Here is a 12,548-nt window from a genome sequence, read left to right on the forward strand (position 1 = left end):
TTGGAGTGTGAGCAAAGTAACATTTATGAAGGGATTCAGGGAAACCGGCAGGCCGGACTTGAGTCCTGGAGATGGGAAGTACAGTGCCTGCACTCTGAAGGAGGGGTGTTAATGTTGCAGTTTAAAAACTGTAGTGTAAAGCACCCTTCTGGCAAGACAGTGATGGAGTGAATGATGGTGAAAGTTTTTTCTTTTTCGGGCCACCCTGCCTTGGTGGGAATCGGCCAGTGTGATAATAAATAAATAAAAATAAAAATATATTGATAAATTATCATCCATGTGACAGGATTATTGTTTTGTTTTTTAACACTGTCTCTGATTATCACTATCTTGCCTGAGATGTGCAGATATGACAGTTCAGGTCTCTCACCAAACAGCAAATATCCCAAACCCCTTCTTTAGAGTGCAGGCACAGTACCTCCCACCTGTATAATGATATCACAGGTGTTCTTTACTTTATGCAGTAGATGCACAGATAACCAGTACATAAGAAGTATGTGATGACTTTTTTCTTTTTTTGGTCTATCCTGGACCATTGTTATGCCAGTTGTGACTTGACAGTGAGTCATGGGCTGATCCAAACATCATCACAAGTTTCTTCTCCTAAGTGCAAGTTATTTGTCAGTTCTTCCAGCCATGATATTGCGACTTGTTCTTTTTTGCCTCGGATGTATTCTTGGCCATTGGCAGCTGCACAAAGTTCACTTAATCTCACAAAATAATTATAAGACAATTGCAAACAAATCACAAAACGGGTGGGGTTGGTAGCCATGGTGAGTGAGTCCTAAAACAAACAGGCTGCAAGTTTTAGGACTCACCTGCCGGTAGCCATGGCAAGTGAGTCCTAAAACAAACAGGCTGCAAGTTTTAGGACTCACCTGCTGGTAGCCATGGCAAGTGAGTCCTAAAACAAACAGGCTGCAAGTTTTAGGACTCACCTGCCGGTAGCCATGGCAAGTGAGTCCTAAAACAAACAGGCTGCAAGTTTTAGGACTCACCTGCCGGTAGCCATGGCAAGTGAGTCCTAAAACAAACAGGCTGCAAGTTTTAGGACTCACCTGCTGGTAGCCATGGCAAGTGAGTCCTAAAACAAACAGGCTGCAAGTTTTAGGATTCACCTGCTGGTAGCCATGGCAAGTGAGTCCTAAAACAAACAGGCTGCAAGTTTTAGGACTCACCTGCCGGTAGCCATGGCAAGTGAGTCCTAAAACAAACAGGCTGCAAGTTTTAGGACTCACCTGCTGGTAGCCATGGCAAGTGAGTCCTAAAACAAACAGGCTGCAAGTTTTAGGACTCACCTGCCGGTAGCCATGGCAAGTGAGTCCTAAAACAAACAGGCTGCAAGTTTTAGGACTCACCTGCCATGAGTTCAAGGCCCCACCCATTCTGTGACTCATTCATTCCATTAACATGTGAACTGCACCAGTCACATTTGGTTGATATATATTGCACATATAAATTCTTTCATTTTAAACTTGTTAGCTATCTCCCATTGATGTAAGTGGTCAAAAAATAAAAGGAAATATGTGACAGTCATTCATTGAGTTGCTGTCTTGCCAGAAGCATGCTGGCATGGAATTACAGATAAAAATGGAATATGACATAATAGCAAGCCCTCAAAAAGCAAGGGCTAAGGGTGTCAGTTTTTCTTAAACTTTAATTTAACTGTTCACCGTTTAATTAAGAATGTCGAAAGTGATCAGTTGCAGGCATATCTAAATTGTACTTTTTTTACAGGTTTTAAAGGTAGTGTCAAGCCTAATTTACTAAAGCAGGAGACCCAGTCACTGGCATGTGCTCTGAGGATACTTTTCCGCATGTTGGCTGATCCGTCCAGAGAAGAGGAATGGCCTCAGGTATTTAAATCATAAATGCTGATATCCTGTATTTATGATGTTGTAGGTCACATGCTTATTAGGGAGTATGTAAAAGAAGAAACAGCATGTAAAAGTGAACGTAAGAAAGAGCAAGGTGATGAGAGTAACAAACGATTTAGGTAACCGAAGATTGTATATAAGATTGGAAGGAGGGAGCATGGAGGAAGTGAGTGTATTCAGGTATTTGGGAGTGGACTTGTTGGCAGATGGATATGTTGAAGACAAGGTGAACCATGGAATTGATGGGAAAAAGGTAGGTGGTGCATTGAGATATCTGTGAAGACAAAGAATGTTGTTCATGGAGGCAGAACGGGAACTGTATGAGAGTACAGTGGACCCTTGACTAACGCTATTAATCCGTTCCTGAGAGCTCATCGTTAGTCAAAATTACCGTTTGTCAAGTTAATTTTCCCCATAAGAAATAATGGAAATCAAATTAATCCGTGTAGGACACCCCAAAGTATGAAAAAAAAAATTGTTTTTACCACATGAAATATTAATTTTAATATACACAAACTGAAGAAGACATGCACAGTTACATGACACTTACCTTTATTGAAGATCTGGTGATGATTGATGGGATGGGAGGAGGGGAGAGTGTTGATGGTCTTAGTGTTTAGAAGGGGAATCCCCTTCCATTAGGACTTGAGGTGGCAAGTCCTTTTCCGGGGTTACTTCCCTTCCCTTTAAATCTCTCAAACCAAACTTTGCTGGCCTTAAATTCACTCACATCACCACTAGTTGCTGGCATTTTTTTAATTAAATCGTCATGCAACTTCCTAGCCTTTTCACATATGATCGCTTGAGAGATGCTATCTCCTGCTATCTGTTTTTCGTGTACCCACACCAATAGCAGTCTCTCAACATCTTCGAGTACTTGCGATCTCAGTTTCGAAAACATAGTTGCACCTTTGGCAAGAACAGCTTCCTTGATTGCCGTTTTCTTGGCCACAATAGTAGCGATGGTTGATTGGGGTTGTGTGTACAACCTGGCCAGCTTGGAGACACGCACTCCACTTTCATACTTAGCAATGATCTCTTTCTTCATATCCATAGTAATTCTCACCCTTTTTGCTGTAGGGTTGGCACTAGAAGTTTTCTTGGGGCCCATGGTGACTTATTTTGCAGGTGCAATCACTAAAAAGGGTGTGATAATATGAAATGTTCCGATTGTATGCTTGGAAGCGACTGCGGTGGCTGGCTGGCTTGTAAACACTGGCCAGAAGTGGACGCGTCTCAGACAGAACTAATAGCGTTGGTCGAGTTTTTTAGCGCTAGTCGAGGCAAAAATTTTGCGTTAAAATGTATCGCTAGTCGGATTTATCTTTAATCGATGCCATCGTTGGTCGAGGGTCCACTGTATAGTGATACCAACACTCTTATATGGGCGTGAAGCATGGGTTATGAATTTTGCAGCAAGGAAGAGACTGGAGGCAATGTAGATGTCGTGTCTGAAGGCAATGTAGATGTCGTGTCTGAAGGCAATGTGTGGTGTAAGTATTATGCAAAGAATTCATAGCTTGGAGATTAGGAGGAGATGCAAGTTACTAAAATTACTATCCAGAGGGCTGAGGAGGGGTTGTTGAGTTGGTTTGGTCATTCAGAAAGGATGGAGCAAATTAGGATGACTTGGAGGGTGTATAAATCTGTAGTGGAGGGAAGGAGGGGTAGGGGTCGTCCTAGGAAAGGATGGAGGGAGGGGGTAAAAGAGGTTTTGTGTGCAAGGAGCTTGGATATACAGCAGGCACATGTGAGCATGTTAGATAGGAGTGAGTGAAGACAAATGGTTTTTGGAACTTGACAAGCTGTTGGAGTGTGAGCAGGGTAATATTTTGTGGTGGAATTCAGAGAAACTGGTTAGACAGACTTGAGTCCTGGAGGTGGGAAGTACAATGCCTGCACTTTAAAGGAAGGGTTTGGGATATCTGCTGTTTGAAGTGACATCCAAACTGTCATCTCTGGGCACCTCTGCAAAGACAGTGATTATGTGTGAATGATGATGAAAGTGTGTCTTTCTTTTTTTTGGGTCACCCTGCCTCAGTGGGAGACAGCCAGTGTGTTGAGAGAGATTATTCGTGCTTGCTTTCTCATGGGGAATATGTTGGTTAAACCATATTCTGTCTCAAGTGTATAAGAACATAAGAAAGGAGGAACACTGCAGGAGGCCTGCTGGCCCATACTAGGCAGGTCCTTTACAATTCATCCCACTAACAAAACATTTGCCCAACCCAATTTTCAATGCCACCCAAGAAATAAGCTCTGATGTGAAAGTCCCACTCAAATCCAACCCCTCCCACTCATGTACTTATCCAACCTAGATTTGAAACTACCCAAAGTCCCAGCCTCAATAACCCAACTAGGTAGACTGTTCCACTCATCAACTACCCTATTTCCAAACCAATACTTTCCTATGTCCTTTCTAAATCTAAACTTATCTAATTTAAATCCATTACTGCGGGTTCTCTCTTGGAGAGACATCCTCAAGACCTTATTAATATCCCCTTTATTAATACCTATCTTCCACTTATACACTTCGATCAGGTCTCCCCTCATTCTTCGTCTAACAAGTGAATGTAACTTAAGAGTCTTCAATCTTTCTTCATAAGGAAGATTTCTAATGCTATGTATTAATTTAGTCATCCTACGCTGAATGTTTTCTAACGAATTTATGTCCATTTTGTAATACGGAGACCAGAACTGAGCTGCATAATCTAGGTGAGGCCTTACTAATGATGTATAAAGCTGCAGTATGACCTCTGGACTTCTGTTGCTTACACTTCTTGATATAAATCCCAGTAATCTATTTGCCTTATTACGTACGCTTAGGCATTGCTGTATTGGTTTAAGGTTGCTGCTCACCATAACCCCCAAGTCCTTTTCGCAATCTGTATGGCTAAGTTCTACATCATTTAACTTATAAGTACTAGGGTTATGGGCACTCCCAAGCTTCAGAACCTTGCATTTATCTACATTGAACTGCATCTGCCACTTTTCTGACCAAGAATAGAGTTTGTTTAAATCCTCCTGAAGTTCCATAACATCTACGTTTGAATCAATTATCCTACCTATCTTTGTGTCATCGGCGAATTTGCTCATATCACTAGTAATTCCCTCATCAAGATCATTGATATATATTATAAACAACAACGGGCCCAAGACTGATCCCTGTGGAACGCCACTTGTTACAGATCCCCACTCGGATTTAACCCCATTTATGGACACTCTCTGCTTCCTGTCAGTGAGCCATGACTCGATCCACGAGAGCACTTTTCCCCCAATGCCATGAGCTGCCACTTTCTTTAACAGTCTATGGTGCGGAACTCTATCAAAAGCCTTACTAAAATCTAAGTAAATAATATCAAATTCTTTATTGTGGTCAACAGCCTCAAAAGCTTTACTGAAGAAAGTTAATAAATTAGTTAGACAAGACCGGCCTCTTGTGAATCCATGCTGAGTATCATTAATCAAGCTATGCTTATCGAGATGGCTTCTTATAATCTCAGCTATAATTGACTCTAGTAATTTGCCTACAATTGAGGTCAGGCTTATTGGGCGGTAATTTGACGGTAACGACTTGTCCCCTGTTTTAAAAATAGGAATTACATTAGCCATCTTCCACATATCAAACACTACACCTGTTTGAAGAGATAAATTAAAAATATTAGTTAATGGTTCACAGAGTTCCATTTTGCATTCCTTAAGAAGAACCCTTGAAAAAACCTCATCAGGACCCGGCGACTTATTTTGCTTCAGTCTGTCTATCTGCTTCACAACCATCTCACTAGTGACTGTGATGTTACATAATTTATCTTCTTCTAGCCCACTGTAAAAATTAATTACTGGAATATTGTTAGTGTCTTCCTGTGTAAAAACTGAGAGAAAATAATTATTTAAAATCAAGCACATTTCATTCTCTTTGTCAGTAAGGTGACCATAGTTATTTTTAAGGGGACCTATCTTATCTCTAACTTTTGTTCTATAGACCTGGAAAAAACTTTTTGGGTTAGTTTTAGAATCCCTAGCAACTTTAATTTCATAGTCCCTTTTAGCTTTTCTTATCCCCTTTTTAATGTCCCTCTTAATGTCAATATACTGATTTATAAGATGACCCTCACCTCTTTTGATACGCCTATAAATTCCTTTCTTATGCCCTAGTAGATATTTGAGCCTATTATTCATCCATTTTGGGTCATTTCTATTTGATCTAATTTCTTTATATGGGATAAACGCTCTTTGAGCAGCATGTATAGTGTTCAGAAAACTGTCATATTGATAGCTCTCTTCGTTACCCCAGTCAACAGATGATAAGTGTTCTCTAAGCCCATCGTAATCTGCTAAGCGAAAATCTGGGACTGTTACTGAGTTATCGCTACTATCGTACTTCCATTCAATGCTAAATGTAATTGATTTGTGGTCGCTAGCACCCAGTTCCTCTGAAATTTCTAAATTATTAACAAGGGATTCATTGTTTGCCATAACTAAGTCAAGCAGGTTATTTCCCCTTGTAGGTTCTGTCACAAACTGCTTCAAAAAACAATCCTGAAATACTTCTAAGAAGTCGTATGATTCTAAATTCCCACTCAAGAAATTCCAATCAACATGACTAAAGTTAAAGTCTCCTAGAATTACTACATTATTGTGCCTTGTGGCCTTAACAATTTCCTCCCATAGTAGTTTCCCTTGGTCCCTATCTAAGTTTGGGGGACGGTATATCACTCCTAAAATCAGTTTTTCTTGCCCCTCTGAAAATTCTATCCAAACAGACTCTGTATGTGTTACTTCAGACTTAATACCCGTTTTTATGCAACAGTTCAAGCGATCTTGGACATACAATGCCACCCCACCCTCCCTCCCAATACTTCTATCTTCTTGGAACAATTTAAAACCCTGAATATGACATTCCGCAGGCATGTCCCGACTTTTTGAATTAAACCACGTCTCAGTTAAGGCAAATACATCAATGTTACCTACACTAGCAACTAATCTCAACTCGTCCATCTTATTCCTAGCACTACGGCAATTAGCATAATAAACATTGAAAGACTCTCCTTTCTCTTTACCCTTCCTGCTCATTTCTATTTTTCTACTAAACCTATTACTGTCCTTATCACCCAAGGTCCCTGGCTTTTCAATATCTATCTCGTTCTTATTATTACTAGTTCCCCTAGAACTCGTAATATTACTACACTGGGACTTCACTGTTTTCCTGCCAAAACCCATACCACTAACTATTCCTAGTTTAAAGTCCTAACTGCTCCCTCCACTGCAGTTGCCAGTGCTCCCACCCCACACCTAGATAAGTGAACCCCATCCCTAGCATATATGTCATTTCTGCCATAGAAGAGGTCCCAGTTGTCAATGAATGTTACCACATTTTCCTTACAGTATTTGTCCAGCCAGCAATTGACACCAATTGCCCTGGACAACCATTCATTTCCAACTCCCCTCCTTGGCAAAATACCACATATGACAGGGTTCCCACCCTTACTTCTAATTATTTCTATTGCTGACCTATACCTGCTAATCAGGTCCTCACTCCTACGTCTGCCAACATCGTTGCCTCCAGCACTGAGACAGATAATAGGATTGCTCCCATTACCTCTCATGATGTCATCCAGATGGCTAACAATATCCTCCATCCCAGCCCCAGGAAAGCAAACTCTCTGTCTCCTACTCCTGTCCTTCAAGCAGAACGCCCTATCCATATACCTAACTTGGCTATCCCCAACAACAACAATATTCTTACCTTCCTTAATGTCTTTCGTCGTGATGTTCCCAGTAGTCGACTCACATTCGTCGGGTAGCACTGAGAATGTATTGGATGTTTCCACAACAGTTTCCACGGCAGTCTCTTTCTTCTTCATCGTTTCTACCTTTCCATTCGTCTTCTTGATCGTCAACTTCTTTCCCTGCTGTCCAGCCACTGACCAGTTTCCCTTCTTGACCTTAGTATGTCTGTTCATCATTGCACACTGCACTACCCCGGCAGTTTATGGTGTGCCCTGAATAATGGTGAAGTTCTGCATGTGGATAAAGAATTTTCAGCTCCTTTTGAATCTCTATGAATCAGAATTCCTAATGTTCCATTTTCTTCTAGGTACAAGAACGCCTCATTTGTGTGTGTCGTTCTGGGCTGGAGTATTTCTTGTCACTTCCTGAGTCACATCGAGAGGCATGGACCAATCTCATTCTTCTATTCCTTACTAATATCCATAAGATGTCCAATGATCAGGTAAGAGGCATGATGCATGCACTTCTTGTACTCACAGGCTCACTCTTGAGTACACTCCTACATCCCTCCCTTCGTTCTCTCCTTCTCCATCTTATCCTGTTTCTCTTTTTTTCCCTCCTTCCTTTTGTTCATCTTCCTTTTCATTTCCTCCATCTCTTCCCTCTGTATTCCTCTTCCTCCTTTACTCTCATGAAACTAAATTGAACAGTCTGGTGTTTATATACTTCATTGTATGATTTATGAAGTAGTTGATTTGTTGAAGAATGAAACACTTGATGAACTGAAAACACCGATTCCAGGCTGAGGGACTGATTTCCTTAAACTCCTCCTCTTTTTCTACTGTTCTTCTTTGTATTGGACTGATGAAGCCAATGTGTGGCAAAATGTTTCCTCAGTAAAGATTCCCAAATGTTACACAAGTGTCTCATTCTTCAACTTGTTAGTTTTCTAAACCATTTATCACATAGTTGATTTGTTGTAGTCCTACACCTTGAGAGTTTTAATAATTTAAGTTTTATCTCTTTCACTGTCCAGACCCCCAAAATTAAAATTTCTCCGTGTCCACTTCAAAAAAAAAAAAATCTGAAATGTTAGAGAATCTTTTTCTAAAGGTAATGACACCAAAAGTATGAAATTTGATGGAAAACTTTCGGAATTACACAAGTGCAAAGTTAGCAGTCTGGGCACAATTTACACATCAGTGATTTTTTGCCCACTTTGAATCTATTTTAAGGCAGTTCCATTGCTCCATTCAGCTAAATTCTTAGCTGTTTTGCCAGAATTCTTTCCATTCTATTGATTGAGTACAAGATACCTCTCACTGAACTATTTAAACTACCCTATAAAGTATGCAGAATTCAGTAATTTGGCAGGTTTTACACAAAATTAAAAACTGCCAATTTAAAAATAGAGTTCAAAATAAACAATGTAGACATTCCTGGCACAAAAACATTCCTCTGTTCATTAGCCGCGTCCCCCAGGTGCCTCTCATATTACACTAGCCTTCTGTTTGGAATTCTTAATCACACAAAAATAGAAGATTTACTCTGTCAGATAAAGTATAATTAGGAATGATTGGTTATGGTTTATGGTGTCCCAGTAATTGAATCAGACCTATTAAAGATCCATAGAAAAGACTGGGGGTGTAGGGGGGCGTTTCCCTCCTCAAAAATATTGGCAGAAATCAAATATTTCTACTTCAGATTCACTTTCAAATACTTGTGGCCCTGAAAGATGGGAAGTACAATGCCTACACTCTGAAGGAGGGGTGGGGATATTTGCAGTTTGGAGGGACATCTGACCTGTGGTATCAACAAGCTTCTGGCAAGATAGTGATGGAGTGAATGATGGTCACCCTACCTTAGTGGGAGATGGACAGTGTTAAAAAAAATATATAACAATCTTTATTTCTTCAAGTACATAATACAACTAGTTCTAGCTTACATCAATAGCTTATTATGTAGAAAGCCCCAGGTTATGCAGAGAATTCTTGGCAACTTTGGTTAAGCTTGTACCCCAAGATGCCACCCACAACAGTCAACTAACAGCCAGGTACCTACTTACTGCTAGGTGAACAGGGGCAGCAGGTGTAAGGAAAAATGCCCAATGTTTCAGTCGTGCTGGGATTGATCCCAGGACCTCAGTGTGAGAGTTGATGACACTACCAATCAAATATTTATTCTAATATTTATTCTACTGACCAAATTTAATGACATTTGTGGATTCTGAATTTGTGAGACTCCAACCTTGCTTTTTTTTTTTTTTTTTAACCAAATATCTTGAATTATAACCTGCTGTTATGATGATTTTTTCCAGTTTGCTGCTCATGCTTCCAACTACTATCCATTTTTATGTGAGATAATGTGCTTCAATCTCAAGCCGGAATTACGAGCTGTTCTACGCCGCTTCTTCCTACGTATCGGTATTGTATTTAACATAACCCACCCAAGCATCCGAAATCACACTACATCAACATCCTCAGTATGCTCTAATTCTCATTTGAAAGATTCTCCTTTGAATGAGCAGTGAGGTTTTGAGCAAGTATATCTCACAGACTTCAGTTATTTGGAAGGCAGTCTTATGTTGGATACAAGGCTGAGATACCAACAGTAAGTCTTATGTTGGATACAAGGCTGAGATACCAACAGTAAGTCTTATGTTGGATACAAGGCTGAGATACCAACAGTAAGTCTTATGTTGGATACAAGGCTGAGATACCAACAGTAAGTCTTACGTTGGATACAAGGCTGAGATACGAACAGTAAGTCTTATGTTGGATACAAGGCTGAGATGCCAACAGTAAGTCTTATGTTGGATACAAGGATGAGATACCAACAGTAAGTCTTATGTTGGATACAAAGCTGAGATACCAACAGTAAGTCTTATGTTGGATACAAAGCTGAGATACCAACAGTAAGTCTTATGTTGGATACAAGGCTGAGATACCAACAGTAATTATGTTAGATACAAGGCTGAGATACCAACAGTAATTCTTATGTTGGATACGAAGCTGAGATACCAACAGGATGGAGTAAAAGAAATACATGCAGGGAAATAAAGAACAAAAAGGCACAGCACTGTGACTGAAACATTACACAAACCTGCAAATAGGAGAGAGAAACTTTCGATGACGTTATGTTCCTTTACCGTCATGTGTTAGTGTGACTTTAATGGTCCAAGTTGGAATGAAATGTTGTTATAAGTTTCCTTCTCTTATATGTAGGTTATTTGTGTAATGCAGGGCAAGCTTGTATTGTCACATTCTACTTTATGTGAAGCTTTATAAACACTTAATGATTAGGACTTGACAAAACTTTACACAGAATGACACATTGTAACTATAAAAGCTTCTTAATGCAAATAATAATCGGCAAAAGAGAAGATCAGTAAATTTTAGTGATCCCCATGATGTGGCAGTTGGTATACTTATTAAATTTTGTGTCAGCATTTATTTGTCATTGCAGTTGTAGATAATGTAATTTGATATAATTTTTTATTCATGTGAAGCATCTTTATCATATTTTATATGGATATTTTGTAAATGTTATAATAGTATGGGCTGTTGAACCAAACCTGATTTATGTAGGCAATATACACATAAGGTTTACTTTCGCTATTAAAAGTCATTTTGTAGATGGTGGTTTATATCATCCCAAAACAAATCTATTCAAGAAATACAGAAAATATTTCCTAAATTCTTCCTTTGTCATACATTCTACCATGTGAATTTTGTAATTATTCTATAGTCAGTTATTTTTGTATATCAACTCCTTATTTCTCATTATGTCCATTTCTTTCTTTCTTTCAACACACCGGCTGTATCCCACCGAGGCAGGGTGGCCCAAAAGGAAAAACAAATTTTTTTTTTTTTTTTTTTTTCAACAAGTCGGCCGTCTCCCACTGAGGCAGGGTGACCCAAAAAGAACGAAAATTCCCAAAAAGAAAATATTTTCATCATCATTCAACACTTTCACCACACTCACACATTATCACTGTTTTTGCAGAGGTGCTCAGAACACAACAGTTCAGAAGCATATACGTATAAAGATACACAACATATCCCTCCAAACTGCTAATATTCCAAAACCCCTCCTTTAGAGTGCAGGCATTGTACTTCCCATTTCTCCTTTTCTTTCTTCTTTCAACACACCGGCCGTATCCCACCGAGGCGGGGTGGCCCAAAAGGAAAAACGAAAGTTTCTCCTTTTACATTTAGTAATATATACAGGAGAAGAGGTTACTAGCCCCTTGCTCCCAGCATTTTAGTCGCCTCTTACAGCACGCATGGCTTACGGAGGAAGAATTCTGTTCCACTTCCCCATGGAGATAAGAGGAAATAAACAAGAATAAGAACTAGAAAGAAAATAGAAGAAAACCCAGAGGGGTGTGTATGTGCTTGTACATGTATGTGTAGTGTGACCTAAGTGTAAGTAGAAGTAGCGAGACATACCTGAAATCTTGCATGTTCATGAGACAGAAAAAAGGACACCAGCAATCCTACCATCATGTAAAACAATTACAGGCTTTAGTTTTACACTCACTTGGCAGGATGGTAGTACCTCCCTGGGCGGTTGCTGTCTACCAACCTACTACCTACATTACGTCCATTTACCACCTAAAAATTCTTCATAACGAAAGAGCAAAATTTAGTAATTGTTATGGTGTACAGATATCTAATATTGTCACTGGGAAGACTTTTCCCTCATTCTGATACCATCATCTGTTGCAGTGAAAACCAAAATGTCTCTTAGTGTCTTGAGATTTGTTTCTGTATGTTGAGGCTTTTATTTTTGTTGCTGTCCCTAATCTCCTTGTACATGAAGAAGCAAGCAAGAGGTGGGTGGGTGGGTGGGGTGTGTGTGTGTGTGTGTGTGTGTGTGTGTGTGGGTGTGCGTGTGTGTGTGTGTGTGTGTGTGTGTGTGTGTGTGTGTGTGTGTGTG

At 39.8% G+C, this 12,548-nt stretch overlaps 1 protein-coding gene across 5 annotated transcripts in view; it reads left to right on the forward strand.

The window, feature by feature from the left end:
* The window catches only part of Sec71 (ADP ribosylation factor guanine nucleotide exchange factor Sec71), a 291,696-nt gene extending 281,361 nt beyond the window's left edge, over window positions 1-10,335 (forward strand). For all 5 annotated transcript variants that reach the window (XM_053789547.2, XM_053789544.2, XM_053789546.2 and 2 more), the window contains 3 exons: window positions 1,738-1,856; window positions 7,975-8,109; window positions 9,925-10,335. In XM_053789547.2, the coding sequence (XP_053645522.1) occupies window positions 1,738-1,856; window positions 7,975-8,109; window positions 9,925-10,137 (467 nt within the window). In that variant the 3' untranslated portion in view covers window positions 10,138-10,335. The remainder of the gene's footprint in view (window positions 1-1,737; window positions 1,857-7,974; window positions 8,110-9,924) is intronic.
* Window positions 10,336-12,548: the final 2,213 nt, after the last annotated feature.

Source organism: Cherax quadricarinatus, chromosome 68, assembly GCF_038502225.1.
Source record: "Cherax quadricarinatus isolate ZL_2023a chromosome 68, ASM3850222v1, whole genome shotgun sequence".
Taxonomy (NCBI): Eukaryota; Metazoa; Arthropoda; class Malacostraca; order Decapoda; family Parastacidae; genus Cherax; species Cherax quadricarinatus.